Source organism: Lineus longissimus, chromosome 10, assembly GCF_910592395.1.
Source record: "Lineus longissimus chromosome 10, tnLinLong1.2, whole genome shotgun sequence".
NCBI lineage: Eukaryota > Metazoa > Nemertea > Pilidiophora > Heteronemertea > Lineidae > Lineus > Lineus longissimus.
Window position 1 is genome coordinate 16,165,737 of NC_088317.1, and position 17,439 is coordinate 16,183,175.

Below are 17,439 nucleotides of genomic sequence, written 5' to 3' on the forward strand. Positions count from 1 at the left end.
CTGACACTGACCAAATTGCTTACAATTTCCGAAAAGACTCTGGTGCTTGCAGCGCACACATAGACATGATAATAATATAATAACATTAATTTTGGGAAATTGTCATTTAGTGACCCGAGTTGTTAACTAGTTATTAGGAGAGCACTCATTGTTTCTGCAGTTTGTAACTGAGAAGGCAACTCTGTTAAGTGCGAACTATCACATTGCGGTTAGGGTGATGTCATACAGCACATGACACAAAATTGAATTTACCTAATAGGTTGGTCAAGTTGACCTAGAAGTCAAAAGAAGCGCACATGACTTAAAGGGACATTGGCCTGTCATGAAAGGAACTAACATTGGCTCCAGTCGCTTCCTTAGCCTCCGTCTGACGTGCTTTGTCTGAAAGCTGAGCAATGTCAATATACTGAGGGTCAAGATACCTATAAACGTGATAAAAAGTAATTTTATACAGATTCCCTCCTTCGGCACCACAGGTGAGGGTTCTCAGTACACCAGTCTTATGTATTATGGCACTATGCATTAGCATTACCTGGATAAGTCATATTTTGCATTCGGCAGCGAGTCCATTCCTATTTCTACACAGACCCAGTGAAACGCCTGTGTTGACAGTCATGGTATCTCTACAACCATATGCGTGAACCATGATCTGTTAAAATACAATAGGGCCGGACACCTTTCCAGGGACGACATTTTCGGCTACTACACCCGGCCCTTTTTCACGACTGCGGACTCTTTGTATGTTTGTCTGGGTTACATATCACAGTTTTAGATTGGTAAAACTGGTTGTAAGTTATGAAACTAAAGGCCTCAACAGTCATTGCGTCCTCTGGCCATAGCAACCCAAAAACTGCACCGAGTTAGTTATCAAATTGCTTGACCATCATGTTGGGTCCGGTTGGTAACATACAATTGCTTCTCCGTAAATACCAATATTGGTCCCCTGATTTGCCAAGGACCCTCATTTAAATATGTCATTATGTATTTGATTTGAGGTCATGCTTTAAGATAGAGCACCCATTAAACCCTAAATGAGTACGAAAATCTCATCTGAACAAAATTTAATGAAGAAAAATGCATTTTGATTCCGACTGCCAATTTTGGTGCGAATGTCATGCGGTACGTGGGGCGGTCGTCGCGTTCAGCAATTTAAATTCAAAGATAATTATTCCAATCGAATTGATACAATTTCCCGTCCTGTGTTTTCAATAATGTTTTTCAGAACGAATAGTTCCCTTCCCTTTATCACGATGCAATTTATGCGCTCATAAGAATAACAATTTTAGCGAGCGTTTGGGTATTTCGCCCAACAAAAATGTACACCCACTTAAGGCACATATTTGTGTTGGCTGAAACATTTTTTTTTCAGAATCTGAAAACCTTTATTTCTAAGAGCGTCTAGAGACAATGACAACAACACCGCAAGTCCACAAGTTCACAAGTAAACCGCCTGGATAGGCAGCCTGAAATAGTGAACTCAACCAGTTTAGAACACGAGAACTGAGCCCAAATGGAAAGACGAGATAACTAAGGACACCATTCATTTAACAAGTGAAGAGGCGCTAAAGTAAATAACGGTCTGACTATACTACCAGCATACCTCTCTGATTCATGAAAAACTGAACAAAAACAGATTTTTATACAATAATATCGGACAATTGAGGACACTTGCCTTTTTGTGATTTCCAGATTTTTATTCTTTTTGGGAAAATGACACAAAAATGAACGATATAACTGGCCAATTAATGCACCCACATAATCTGCAGAAACAGATTTTTTGAATAAAAATGATTTTTGACATCTTTTTTTTCATTATCCATTAATCTGTTCTTTTTATCAAAAATTACTTAAGTCGTGCTCAGTGGCCATACAGGAAAATGCGTCATGATATCAAAAGAGAGCAAACTTTTTTCCATTGTCTGTAATTGTGGTGAAATGTTTCCTTTGTCTTTTTAATTACTTCGATGGACAGAGCAAAGATCACGGACAAAAAACCTTGATCGCGCAAAATTATTCAATTCACCCGCACAAGTTTTGATTGCTAATTTTTGGCGGGATATTTTCGCTTTTTTTGTCTCACTTTGGCATTGGCCATGTATTAAATCAGAATCTCACAATAATTGTCAATTTCATTACCATAATTGAGAGAAAAAACGTTGCTCGTCAGGGCATCTGAAGGTCATGATTTTTTCATTTGTAACAAAACGACGGTAGCCTCTCTCGTATATAAAAGGGCTCGAAATGACTGTGGTGAATGTGGCCCGAACAAAGAGAATTTCATTGCAATATCATGGCTTTTACTGCATGCTTGCTTGAAAATGTTGTCAAAATAAATGTTAGCAAATTTATGCGAAATGTCCATTACTTCAGTTTCTCCATGTCCAATCAGTGCGACCTGGTCTGCACTGCGGTCCTGCCATTCGAACTGACCAATCGCAAGATGTTGTTTTGAACCGGGATGTCGGGGGTGTCAGAGTACGGTAATGAATAGGATTCTGCCGAGGCATTGGATATACCCCGGGGTCTACTTTATCCGACAATCGTGCATTAATTTCTGCTGTTATCTCCAACACCTGGAAACTTGACAATTCACTTGACAATCGCCCGTAAAATCACACTGAACAGATTAAAATCGCGTTTTAACATGGTGGTTTATTGAACTCGGTCGTGTGCCCGACGAGACATAAATTGGCCAATCCCAAAGCCAGTACGCACTCAAATTCAACCTTAGTGCAGTTTAATTGACAATTAGAGTTACCGAGAACTACAACAAAATACTTTGTTTTTTTCACCCACACCTGTTGAACACGGTTTTTGATTTTAATGAATTTCGCACGCGTCTGCTGAACTCCGAGACCAGCCCTCATCCGGGCCATTCATGGCCGCGACAGAGCCGTGAGGAAGTATCGCCTGATTCCGCCCCGACTTTCCCACATTTAACTGTAAATCACAAAACATGTAATCCCATCCCCCATAATTCTCAAAAACCGGTTGTTATCGGGGAAACCTCGCGAGGTAAATGACCTGTTGATTCCTATTGGTTGCCGGCGGCCATTTTTGATGCGACCGGGATGGCAGCGCAGTCCATAATTTAGATGAACCAGCAGCAACTTTCGGCTAATCACAACTCATCTGAAATTGTTTGTTGTTCAATTAACCGAGAGCTAATTGTGTTAATAACGCTAATTAATGCAATTCGAACAGCGCCAGACCGATAATTAATAAATACACAAATTTGTCATGAGGGGTGCCCATAAATTGCGATCCGACCAACCCGCTGCGCAGACGATACCGAGGCGATGGAACGTGTTTGTTGAACTTCACCTTCCGTAATTGATCAATTATTGTAACTTATTGGGAGAAAATAGGATAAATTGGACTTTTATTCATTACATCACTAGATTCCGTACCGTGGGGACCCGTTGTCATCAAACTGGGCGGACACCCATATAAAGCCAAACTTTTTCAGGAATTGCCATTCATTTGTTTACTCATCATCAGGAAAGACTAACCGGATATAGCTTAATTTTTCACCCTGGTAAGTTAATTTTGTGTCATAATTCCTTTTCCCGTTTCACTCAATTCTATTGATATTAGGCCTACTCAAATTTCCTCTTGTCCGCATTCTCTGCCCGGTTTTTCAAAACAAATTTCGTCTCCAACACTGTGTTAGCTTTCAAATCTTAGCGTTAAGCCTAATGGACTTTATGTACTGAAGAAAATAACGCCAAGTTATGTCGCCAGAGTTGGTGACAAACTTGATTTGAACTACAATCAGGCCCTGATGGTAAAAGTTTTCACGCGGACATCGCTCATGTGGATCGAGAATATGGATGTGTATCAGACTCGATACATCTCCTCGTATCAAACTTCCATTCATAAAATTCATTTCTAATTCATTTAGAAGATACAATATCTTAATATTAGACATTGGCTGCTGATTCTCAAAATGCGCCTTTATTTATGTCTCGGCCCTATCAAGGGGGCCCAGTGAGATATTTGGCCGGTGTATTTTGTACAAATATCATTGTTTGTTGCAATGATCAAAATTCGTACGCGCGTCCTGTGAAAGACAAATAGTTGGTAATCTGAATTTATTTCAAATTATGTAAAACAAATGCTACGTTTTTGAAATTGCAAAAAAAGGTTGGATTCTTCAATCTGTATATATGTAGAAACGCTGCTTTTGCCTAGGTTTTATTTCTGTTTTTTTAATTTCTTTTATGTCTAATTTATTTCTAATACCAAAATCGTGAGAAGTCGGCTAGTATACCAAGAGCGACCCCAAAAAGAATGGTTTTCACTCTAAAAGAGCGACTACGGTTTTCACTCTAAAAGAGCGAGGATCCCATTGTTTTCACTCTAAAGGAGCGACTACGGTTTTCACTCTGAAAGATCGAGGACTCCATTGTTTTCACTCTAAAGGAGCGACTACGGTTTTCACTCTAAAAGAGCGACTACGGTTTTCACTCTAAAAGAGCGAGGACCCCATTGTTTTCACTCTAAAGGAGCGACTACGGTTTTCACTCTAAAAGAGCGAGGACCCCATTGTTTTCACTCTAAAGGAGCGACTACGGTTTTCACTCTAAATGAGCGACTACGGTTTTCACTCTAAAAGAGCGAGGACTCCATTGTTTTCACTCTAAAGGAGCGACTACGGTTTTCACTCTAAAAGAGCGAGGACTCCATTGTTTTCACTCTAAAGGAGCGACTACGGTTTTCACTCTAGAAGAGCGAGGACCCCATTGTTTTCACTCTAAAGGAGCGACTACGGTTTTCACTCTAGAAGAGCGAGGACTCCATTGTTTTCACTCTAAAGGAGCGACTACAATTTTCACTCTAAAAGAGCGAGGACTCCATTGTTTTCACTTTAAAGGAGCGACTACGGTTTTCACTCTAAAAGAGCGAGGACTCCATTGTTTTCACTCTAAAGGAGCGACTACGGTTTCCACTCTAAAAGAGCGAGGACTCCATTGTTTTCACTCTAAAGGAGCGACTACGGTTTTCACTCTAAAAGAGCGAGGACTCCATTGTTTTCACTCTAAAGGAGCGACTACGGTTTTCACTCTAAACGAGCGAGGACTCCATTGTTTTCATTCTAAAGGAGCGACTACGGTTTTCACTCTAAAAGAGCGAGGACCCCTTTGTTTTCACTCTAAAGGAGCGACTACGGTTTTCACTCTAAAAGAGCGAGGACCCCATTGTTTTCACTCTAAAGGAGCGACACCCTTTATTGGTTTCATTCGAAAAGAACGGTTCACTGAAGAGCCAAGGAATTTCACCTCCGCATGAAGAATTTTAAAGTCAGAGATCTGGCTAATCAGCGAGGTGACAAAGGTGAAATTGTGCTTAAGAAATATGATTCCCAACAACACGGACGTAAATCGGCCCGTGCCGACAGTGAGAATTCACTCCTAGTTTTGTAAAATATTGAATTTTTCATAACATTTTTTCGCGAAACTGATGATTTTTACAGAAATGCGTAAACAGCTCGTGTCAATGAACGTGTCCTACAATGAGTCTGTCACCAGGCATGTGTTGGTCAAAACTTTGTTAGCTTTAACGGAGTGAAAAATTGTATTTAGTGGGGTTAAGTGAAAGAGATAACGTCTTTAAGCATCCTTAACGTACATGTAACCGTTAGGGATAACGTGCATTTCGTGGTTTTGAACAACCGGGCTTTTGCCTACAACCCATGCGGGATTCGGCGGTCATTTTCAGGACATTCTGTTACGCATTAGATTGACAACTATAATTTGATGATATTAGCGCCAATTATCGAAATCAAGGCTGATCACCATGAGCAGGCGACACATGAAACAGGATATCAGAAGTAGAAGGTCGCGCCGAAATATTTTAGGAATTTCTTCAAAATCTTCAAAATCTTTGTTTTCAGAAATGGTGAAAGTCATTCACACTGCTGTTATGAAGACAAACTCGCATAGTATCGACGGTATCCTTGGTAACAAGACAGAAATGACGCCATCATCTCCATATAAGGAAGAAGGTCAGTGTCTTTAATTCATAGTTTATTTCTTAGCCTGCGACAACACTTTCGGCCGAATTTACAAAGGGTGTTTAGCTTAAAACAGCGTTTAATGTCTGAATAGACAGAGTCAGGGCCTTGCAGGGTTTCTTCATGAAAACTGCATTAGGCCCTGAAACTGATTATGTAGAATTTACACGCGTCTAACTCTTAAACACCCTTCGTAAATTCGGCCCATTAATATCTTTGATGGATAATTACAATCATGAGTTTTTTCCACAAAGTTCCTTGCGTCCGTCGAGCAATGGTGCTTTCATTCCGTCTGCTCCCATTTTCGCCAAATCTACCCCTTTCCCAGTGGGTCTCAGGCGAATAACTGTAAAGCAACACCTTCATTTTGATGTTTACGTGGGCATAACATCTTGATAGTCCTAATCTTGATTCGCCAAATCTACCCCTTTCCACAAAGTTCCTTGCGTCCGTCGAGCAATGGTGCTTTCATTCCGTCTGCTCCCATTTTCGCCAAATCTACCCCTTTCCCAGTGGGTCTCAGGCGAATAACTGTAAAGCAACACCTTCATTTTGATGTTTACGTGGGCATAACATCTTGATAGTCCTACACATATTGCTTAATAAGGATTTATAGCTACAGACTTTAGTGCGGCAGAATTTTGTTCGATCGGCCAATTTTAAATGGCCTTCTCCCATTTGCAAATACATGTATTCCTCAAAAGTACATTTTCGAAGGCCGTGAAAAAGTACTTGGCTCTCAAAAATTGGCCTGATGTGACCCCTAGTCGTGCCTGTTGTAATGAAAAAACACTTATAAACCATCTTTATCATTGTTGTGCTCCGGAGACACATTCCGTCGTGTTTGGTCATAATTTCCATCCCAACTGAATTGGTCTTGCGAGGACAAAGTCACAATCAGAATGCATTAAGGGTACACGATTAGCTCTTTTATCAGTCTCTGCTATACACCACCGTTGAAAGCGGTCCTGGTCAACAAATCGGCGTTAGCAGTACCATTGTTAAGTCATAACGCTACTATTGCAAATGAAATTTACTGATCGAGATAACGCTCAGTTTAACTAACGCTGCGGGTGTTTGTCTCGATAACGGCGATTGAGTAGCTTGGCCCTGGAAAATCTGCCTTGTCGGCCTTCGCCTAACGATATCACGGCATTCCTATCAATGCTGGATCCCTTCTCCCACCCACCACGACAAAATGATATGATGCAATGATAATTTATGATAGTGGTGACGTCTGATTGAATAAATCATGTCAAATTATTCATGATAAATTTGATTTCGCCCAGAACGAGTTTCCCTGGACACAACCCGCACGGAGACATGTCCGTAATTGTTGTAATTATTGCTCGATTTAATTGATTTAGCCCTTATAAAATCTGTCATTAGTCACAGACAATAACTTTATAACCGATTAAGTTGTGTAATAAAGCACGTTTGATGTCATGAAGTGATGATGTTGCTATTTGTTTTCGGATTTTAGAGGCAGTTAGAGTGTAAGTTAAGCAATGTTTAACGTTGAACTGAAATTGTGATTTAATTGCAGTCTAGTCCATCGTGAGAAAAAACTGCTGCAGATGACATAAAAAAATTTCATCTTGAAATTATTTTCATTAAAAGCATATTCGGGTGCAAATGTACTTTTCACTCAGAAGTTAGTAGCCTACATAGAAAATGTATAACTTGTTCAATTTAGAGATTTGGACATAAATTATATAAATTATTTCTAGTCCATTAAAAGATATTTTGTTATCATTCGAAATATTCCATCTTTGATAATACCATAAATGACAAACCTCACCATATTTTTAAGGTACATATTGTGGTAAAAGATTGTATTTTTCAATTCGAAAAACACCTTTGTTACAGTGTGACCACTGACGATATTGATTTTATCACAAAACACCGCCGCATTTCTTGTTTACCGCCATTAGCAGTTCATCCTTAGATTCAGTTTTTTTCTCTCCGTCAGGGGGAGTATTTTGAAAACCACTCATGATTTTGCCAGGATGTTAGCAGTCATGAAATTATCCATTTAAACTACACTGTGTGGATGAATGGAATCAGCCAAGGCTCATGCCACATACTACGATGTGTTTATGATATATACCGATGACAGATGAAAAAGTTTTTATTCAAACCTGACGATGCTAATGATGCAATTCGCAATTCGCAATTCGCATCGTCGAACTATCAATAATTTGCCTGCATGGTTTCCGAAGGGGTTAACATGTGACAAGGCAAAGACTTCCGTCGCCGTATAATGCTAAACATTTATTCATTACCATATAAAACCAATGACCAACGAACTAATGACTGGTATCCTTTTCATTGTATTCTCAAATTGATGGCAAATACTTACGATACCACCCACAATACAATCACGTCACGTTTTCTTTGTCTGGAGGCAGGAAAGGTTATGAAACATCGCATGAACGTGAGGTTTCCATCATTTTACAATACATGATGATTTCAGTTTGCATTCCGGGGGTACAGATATGTAGATACATTAATTTCATGCACAGCTGTAACTATTATGGACAATTGCCCGAGCCGCCGAACTGCTCATCAGAGCTGGTGTAACGCTTTTGAGTGTTGGGGAGTGTTTTCCTCAATCTGTTTTTCCGATTGAAAAGCCATGCTCTCTAGCTGTCTACTGCTTGGAAACACTGAAATGTTGGAACACTGAAAACATCACAAATTCCTCTCCCCAAGAAGCCAATGTATACATCTCGTTTTAATAATAATAATGTCACGCATTTATATAGCGCTCCTCAGTAACGTAACTGCTAAAGCGCTGTGGGATATCAAATTATTACTCAGGTCTCCACAGAAATCAATCAGGGGTTTCAAGGAGCAGCCAGAAGGTGCTCACTTGAACTTGACCAGTTTTAGCCCTCAGAAAACTGGGAAAACGCCTATGTTGGGGCCGAAACGTCAATTTTTCTTTCTGGGGATGGATCCCTAACCCCCTCTAGTTTCTTAGATCACACCACCAAAGGGCTCTTTAGGTTACGCTGCGCTCCCCCGAATTTCCAAAATTTCTATATCCGGCCTGTGCTTGAAATCAAATTTTGATCTCTAAAAAACTCAGAAATGAAAGTCTAAAGAGCTCGTCCGTCAAAAGATAAGACTTCCACTGAAGGTTTCTTTCAAAATTAATCTACATATTTACATCGGTTTTGTTATTTTTCAGCCGGTACTACATTCTCCTGTCCTCAAACAAAATACCAGTTTGGCTCAATTATATAGTATTGTCATCACCGAGGCCATGGACTTGGGCCCCTGAAATATTAACGTATGAGGGCCCCTAAACGTCAGGGTACATTGATTTTCTGGTTTAGTAGCAATTATGAAGTAAATTGGTGAGGGTGTTCGTGAAATTGGTGGTAGTTAAGACCTATCAGTTGGTAAACATTACGCAAAAACGTTTAATTTTCTAATTATAAGTTGATTTAATTGATTGTCCATCATCAGTGACCATGAGAAATATGGGACACAATTTGTTATATATTTTGATTTGGTTAAGGTGATGGTCGTTTTGGTGTGGTACGCAGGGGTCAGGGGTCTTGGCAACGGTGCTTGAAAATACAATGGCAATTTATTTTATTTATTTTTTATTTAGTATCAAATTTCACCAACAGTGTTTATCCAGGGGTCTAAATCCTCTTCACCCCGATATTACTAAATTAACAAAACACAGCGGCGTAGAATTATAATTTTTTTAAATCGACCCCTTGTCTGGTATCTTACACTGACACTTAAGGCACATAATAAGTATCATTTTGACAACTTGTCTAGGATGTTACCCTGACTTTACATATAGGCAGATAATAAAATACAATTTTGACCCCTTGTCTGGGATCTTGCCCTGATAATAGGCACATAATAGAATACGTACACACAGACCCAGTCATTGATCGCGTAAATGAAATGAAATGAAATGAAAATGAAATGAAATGAAATGAAATTTATTGGCCAAAACACAATCTTTGCATACAAGGCACGAAACACAAATACAAATGTACATTACTATCAAAATATCAAAACAATAAATTTACAATATAACCACAATCCCACGTTGCTATCGTTACAGCACAGCTAATCAGAGGTCTAAAGGCGCTCTAGTTTTCTGAAGAAAACAGAGACATATGCGTTATGAAGACACAGTGACAGTAAACACACAAATATTGCGGCAACTGCATGTACGAAAACAGTCATCCTGAGATATATACAATATCGTTATATACAATAATGAGAGGCGGAGTATTGAAAAACACTGGTTCAGGTTGCAAAACAGTCGCCCTATAGGCCAACTTGACATTACTCTCAGCCAAGTTAACAAGCAGCATAAAAACTCAAAATGTCATAAATGTAAGTGTCCCATACGAAACCTGCGTCCCCGAAACAATTACTTGAACACTAAATCCCATTTAGAATTATTGAAATGAGGCAAAACCTATTAGCAATTGCTCCAGAGACATGCCAGGCTTGATTTCGATCAATTTGTGAATTTACTTCATTAAACTGTCTCTCTTACTCCTTGTAAATCGTGAGTAGAGTGGGTAATTCATTTGGGGGTCGTACTGGAAGTCGTCGAGGCAGCAAGTTGCTGGATGCCCAATTTTCTATTCTTGTGCAAAAGTAACACCCGTTCTGTTGACCATGTTGGTATTGTGACATGTTCCAGCATGCCCTGCCCCCTCCCCTACACTCTCCGGAAGCCGGGGACCGGCTGCGTCCTGTCGCACGAAGGAGAAACGACCAGGATGACGAAACGGACTGCATGGGAGTCCATACCTCCCCACCCCATTCTCAACCTTAAAGGGGTAGCTGAAGACAGGAACTAAAGGATCCAGGTGACTCCAGTTAGGGTCCTGGATTTAGTTTGTTATGCACTGTGATACCTTGTACAGGCGTAAATAGTGGCGATATGTTGTTCAATAATGCACTCGATATACACTCAAATTTGAATTTACCAGACATAATATGGTCCATCTGAAACTCGTCTAACATATCTTTATTTCAACACTATCGTTTAACAAATTTTCTAACAATAATGTGCAAGGGTGAGGAGCATGTGGATGAACCTTGCATACAAAGATGTTACTGATGTGAATGGGGAGGTTATTCTAATTAAGTTACTGACCATCTTCGGAAAGAGATGTGAATAATGACATAACAATAACTCCTCACTAGGTTGTCAATAACTCCGTGGGTAACCCCGGCCCGCATCAACGCTAGCATATACCTGAGACCTCCCCCCACCCAGCCTGCGTGCAAAACAATCGATGCAGGACAACCACAAATAATGGTCCGACAATACGTGGAGATAATTTCGCCGAGGACTTCCCCCCTGCCCTCATAGCCCTCGTCAACATAATTCACCTCATCAAACAAATTAAGTTAATCAGAAGTGTACTCCTTGGCGTAGGATATAGGTTTGCAGAGTGATTATCTCAGACTATTTCGTGTCACAAGTTGGCCTGGCAATGATTTGATAAATGATATTGTTGACATGGTCATGTTTGCTAGACCTGGGGAAAAACGTAAATGTTTTGTGATGCTTTCGTCACCTAAACAACAACGTGCAAGGTAGATTTTCTAAAACAAAAGGAGTGCAATTCATCAGAACGACCGGCAATATAATATGAAAAAAGAGGGTAGTTCATCAAAGATTGCTACAGCACATGAAAAGAAAAGAGTACAATTCATCAAAAGATCGCTAAAGCATACGATATCAGAAAAAGCCCGCCGGTGGCGCGAACTTCTGAGCAGCCTAGCTGAACACTTGGTGCTCGAGGACAGAGCCAGACAACTATATTTTACTGCAATTTATACCGTCATAACTAAACAAGAATTTACAAATTCATATTTTTCAGATCTCAGCGATGAGAGTGGTAAAGCTGAAGAAAACAACCTAGGCCAGGAGCAGCTGACGGAACAGGCTGCGCAGGAACCGCCCAAAAAGAAGAAGACGAGGTACAGGTGAGATCACGTTCGAATTTTCCGCATGCGAGACAAGTTGATCGGAGTTCCGGTTTCCTCCTGCGTATACGAGAGTGTGGAGCTGTGATGTGCCAGTATATGTTGCAAGAGAAATTGTTGTGGTTGCAACAGAACACGACAAACTGCCAAATCTTCAGCGGACCAATCAGTATTGACTTTCGTGTCACATGACTTCAAAATTGAACGGGCTAAACAGAAGTAAACATTTATCTGAAGCCGACTCGGCTGACATGGAAAGGCTGTCATTTCAATGAAGCTATCCGACAGGGGTCAGACTACCATCAAAATTGCGCCATGAAAATTGTCCCTTTACATGTTTAGTATAGGATTTGTTGCTGCTAATTTAGTGCTCAGGAAATGGCGACACGTGACGGCAGTTGAAGTTTTCTCACATCATACCGCCCAATTTCGTCCGACATCCCCCGTCAAACGTTGCTCTTTTTGCATGATACCGTCTTCATTTCTCTGAAACTTAGTTTTAACTTTTTAAGGACAACGTTTACTGCGTACCAACTTGAAGAAATGGAAAAGGCTTTCGAGGCGGCGCCCTATCCAGATGTGTTCATGAGGGAGGACCTGGCCATGAGGATTGGTTTGAGTGAATCGAGGGTCCAGGTGTGGTTTCAAAACAGACGCGCAAAATGGCGGAAGAACACGCCAAAGAAACCAGTGAATTATTCCGTACCAAGTAAGTTGTGCGAAGAGAAATAAGACTATCAGCATTTATTGCTTCTTCCCTTATGTTTCCGTACCACATAGCAGGCCATTGTATCGTTTCTCATCCCTTTGATGCAGAGTGCATTTTTATAGGGACGATGCAAATGCCTGCTGTTGGAGGATGTTTGTTTCCATTCTTCACTGGGTACAGTCCTTCTCCAATAGAGTAGCTTGAACGGAGACGAGGACAAGTGAGCTAAGACATTCGTTTGACAGTTCCACTTTCAGGTTGTCCCATTGTCGTTTTGGGAAATACGCTTTCGTCATCAATCTTTTACTAGAACTATAGATAGATCAGGTTAGTCCAAGCCTCACCTCGAGACACCCCTCGTCCCACCCTCCAACATTTAACTCTGTACATTGTATCATAATTTTCTTCCATTCCAGCGTCTTATCCATCCACCTCACCCTATCCGAACGCATACTCAGGCTACGTCAACCCAATGGACCGATGCTGCTTCCTGCCGTCTCCCTACGACACCGCCCATCTCTCAGCCGCGGCCAGCCTGGCATCAAGACTCCCATACGTCACGCAGGTCGCATACCCCGGCTATCCGTCTTTGGCCGGGTCCGGATACCCAGCCAGCTCGCTGCCGTCCGCGCTACCGCCTTCTTTACTGTCCGTCGGAATGCCTCTCCGGGCGCATTCGCACGGATCACCAGACTCTCCACACACGGACACACCAAAAGATTTACAGGGCATCCACCCGTTGTGTTTGAAAAAGGATTCTCCGACACTTCAGTACACGTGATGAAAGCTTAGACTTATGAACAATTCGACTTTCCGATAGGACTGCGTCAGCAATGACGGATGGAAGATGTCGTGAAATTATGCATAATTATAATAAGACTGTTGACCGGGGTTCCATTTCAAGACAAAATTTCAACTGGTCACTGTCACCATGAAAAGTTGTATGCGCGACCACGCATGTCAAAGTAGGCCCAGAGACGGTTGTACCACTTTTACCAATCATTACTAGCATACATAGATATAGTAAATTATCCATCTATCTATTTATTCTAGTAGTAAATATTCAGCCATGACAAGCACTTGCGTTCATCACACAACGCAACGCATGACCCACGAGCATGTGTCACTGAGTGCACAATGAGTACCAGACGTGCACCAGTCACGAGCACAGGTACGAGAGCCTGACGCACCACCAGCAAATGCACTACTCATCATGAGCACAGGCATAATCGCTAAAGGCACCAACAGCACAAGCACCAGTCACCAAATACACTAATAGCACAAGCACCAGTCACCAAATGCACTAATAGCACAAACAGCAGTCACCAAATGCACTAATAGCACAAGCACCAGTCACCAAATGCACTAATAGCACAAGCACCAGTCACCAAATGCACTAATAGCACAAGCACCAGTCACCAAATGCACTAATAGCACAAGCACCAGTCACCAAATGCACTAATAGCACAAGTACCAGTCACCAAATGCACTAATAGCACATGCACCAGTCACTAAATGCACTAATAGCACAGAGTCACTATATACAACCACATCACATGTACCAGTCACTAAATGCACCACCAGCACATGCACCAGTCACTAAATGCATTAACAGTCACTAATTCACCACTAGCACATGCACCAGTCTCTAATGCACCACCAGCACATGCACCAGTCACTAAACGCACAATCTCCACACGCACCAGTCACTAAATGCGTGGGGTGAAAACATTTCACTTTTCAGCTCTAACTACTTTGGTCTGAGCAAATTATGCAAATGCTGCCCGAAGTGCCTTTGCCTTTTATAAGGATTTTTTCATTTTGTCCATTTTGGTCACAAAGATTAAGATACTGTATTGATGTAAAATTATGTTGCCCATTTGTTGTCACAAATGTAATGACGCATTTCAAATGAAATGAAGATAAATGCTTATGTATAGTGTAAATATGAATGAATATACATGTACATGTATTCTTTGTACCATAATGAAATGGGAAATGGCCGAAATGTGCAATAATTTTAGAGATTTCTATGCAAAGGTTCAGTTCCTGGTGTAGTTTAGGAACACCAAATATATTGGGACCAAAAATCAGGCAAGAGGCGTTGTGGCATCTTCACCCGTCAATGGTTGACATTTCCTCCGACAATCTGGAATCCCACCGAGGTGTGGGCAATCGCTACCCCCTCAGTGCCCCCTGCGATTCTTAAAGGGACAAGTTGGGCATGAGATATGTTGGTTTTTCATAAAAAAATGGCTTCCAACTGGACCGTGACGTCTCCAAAGCAATGCACTAGGTTGGAATGTAACTGTAGGCTTACCTGTTAAGCGTCGCAAGCCATGGCCAAAAATGCCTTGCAACACAAGCGAAAATAATTCATTGAAGGTTAGTTTGATTGCTACATGAGGCGGCGCATGGTGGCAGGCAAGGGTATAATCCTAAAGCCCTCGCCCAAGTTGTCCCTTTACAGCACAAGTTAATAAGTTATGCCGTAGGGTGGGCTTTGGACTAGCTGGGGAAGGTTGATTGACACTGTTCGAGATGTTGTTGGAAGGAGATCCAATTAGGATGACGCAATGGACTGCCCCGGGAGTCTACTCAGATGGTGGCACGCAAGGCAATCACCGTGCTGCCATCTGTGAGACGACCGAGTACCAATCTAGTTGCCAGAGAAGTTCAAACTCAGGGAATACATTTTTGTGTGTGTAAATATTATTGTTTTACAATGTATTAAAATCATGTGGCGCATGTACTTCTTTGTATTGTAAACGTAATGGTAAGGGGAGGGGGACAACGTCGGAAAATACATGAACTGCGAGCCCACAGCTTTGCTACAATTTGGAGTGCATGTACTTCTCTATATAAACGATATTTCTTGCATGCTGGTTTTTGGTGCTATTCCTATTGACTACCATATTTTTGTATTCATGTATGGTTGCATTATGTAAACTATTGAGATATCATGACAGTGTAAACAAATAAACAATATTTTGAAATTGTACCCAAGGTGCTGTTTTGATTCTCCCCCCCCCCCCCCCCGCGGCCGCCGTTTCCCTACTTTAGTATCTGAGGGGTTCTTCCATAGTACACATTCCCAACGCAGTGGACAGGCCTCGTCCCTCCCCCATAGACAGGGTGAGGACTGGGTTGCCTTGGGAGTCTACCACTGTGACGGAGTAGGGACTGATACACTGCAGTCGTGCTAAGCAAAAAGGTTATCTCCAGCATGTGCAATGCAAGATCCGTTTTGATAACTTAATGGAGGGAAAAGAGATTGGCCTATTGAAGAACCATGTCGACAGTTGGGGCAATAGTGTGGCCGTTAATGAAGAGTTTACGTATGCGAGGTCTTGGATATTTGCTCCACCGAAGACAGTCTCCAAAAGTAAACTAGCAATTAATGCATAGTTGAAGAGATACACGAGTGTAGGCTTACACACAACATCTTGAAACACATGCAATAAAGTAAATCAAACTACGTGTACATGTACTACAAAACCTGCATCTAAGATACGAGAGTGCCAGTCTAAGGGCCAAGGAAAACGCACGCGCAGCACATGCGTTGTCAACGCGCGTTGTCAATGTATTCCTACTGTGGAGGAACCATTCAGATAAAGGGCAGGATCTAGGGGTCATTGGGCACGCGTATGCCCCCTCATTCGACGTCCTCTTCAAGAGACGGCCTTTTCTTCAACATGTCTCTCTCTCCCTTTTGATGCTTTGATCAACCGTGCATGTGCAGAGTGTATCCGTACTGTGTGGAAGAACCATTTTGATACAAAAGCGTGTGAGACCCGAGTGGTTATCGAGAGGTCATTTATTTTTTGACCAAAATGCACTCTAAAAATCGGGTGTCATGACGTAGTTTGGATAACGACATCAACAACTAAAAATGTGTGGCATGAGTGTGGAATATGGGGAGAGGGGCTCATCGGAGGGTCAGGTTGTGGGCCACATTATATGAAACCAAAATTGGGTAGGTGGGGGTCAGATATTGAGTGGACGGCTAGTGTTCCTGGATGATGGAAACATCACTTGGTTGAGCCCCCTTTCGGAGTGAGCCTCTGGCATTTTCGGAGATTATGCCACTGAGATCTTAAGGGCACGCCACGGTCAATGTGGAATTAGTTTACAGAGGTTTATCCCCCAAAATTTTTTAAGGGTTCCAGGAGAGCCGCGGTTAAGCCGGAAACAAACAAATTGAAGTTGTCCACAACACTGTATTCCTACTGTAGACGAACCATTCAAATGAATGTCGTCGAGAGGTCATCTCTAGCTTATATTTCAACTCATTCGACGTCTTCTTGGGGTTATTTCATTTATTTCCTGATGTCTCGCTCCGCAGAACCATTTTGATACTACATCGTGTTGGACAAGGGTGGTCGTCAAGAGGTACGTGATCCTACCGTGAACCATTCAGGTCCCATAGAGCATGTAGAGAGGAGACAAAGGTGGTCGCAGAGGGTTCATCTCTAGATTACATCCTAAAGGTGGTAATCAGATAAGTCAGTGTGGGGACCTGGATGATCGTAGAGGTGACATCTCTCTTGCTTGTATCCCACCGTGGACGACCCATTTAGAGTGTGGGGACCTGAGAGGTCATAGAGGGATGATCTTCAATTTAGTGTAGGAAAAATGTCTGAAGACTCAGTAGGGAGGCGGGGAGACCATGGCATACTGCATGAGAGAGGACGACTCGATCATCAACCGATCTGTCCCCATTGTA

At 41.7% G+C, this 17,439-nt stretch overlaps 1 protein-coding gene across 1 annotated transcript; it reads left to right on the forward strand.

Annotated features, from left to right (window-relative positions):
• The first annotated feature begins 3,399 nt into the window (after positions 1-3,399).
• On the forward strand, positions 3,400-15,685 carry LOC135494534 (homeobox protein aristaless-like). Its single transcript, XM_064782590.1, has 5 exons — positions 3,400-3,538; positions 5,897-6,007; positions 11,899-12,004; positions 12,517-12,713; positions 13,130-15,685. Exons 2-5 carry the CDS (start codon positions 5,899-5,901, stop codon positions 13,492-13,494), a joined length of 777 nt encoding a protein of 258 aa, XP_064638660.1. The 5' UTR covers positions 3,400-3,538; positions 5,897-5,898; the 3' UTR covers positions 13,495-15,685.
• The last annotated feature ends 1,754 nt before the right edge of the window (positions 15,686-17,439 follow it).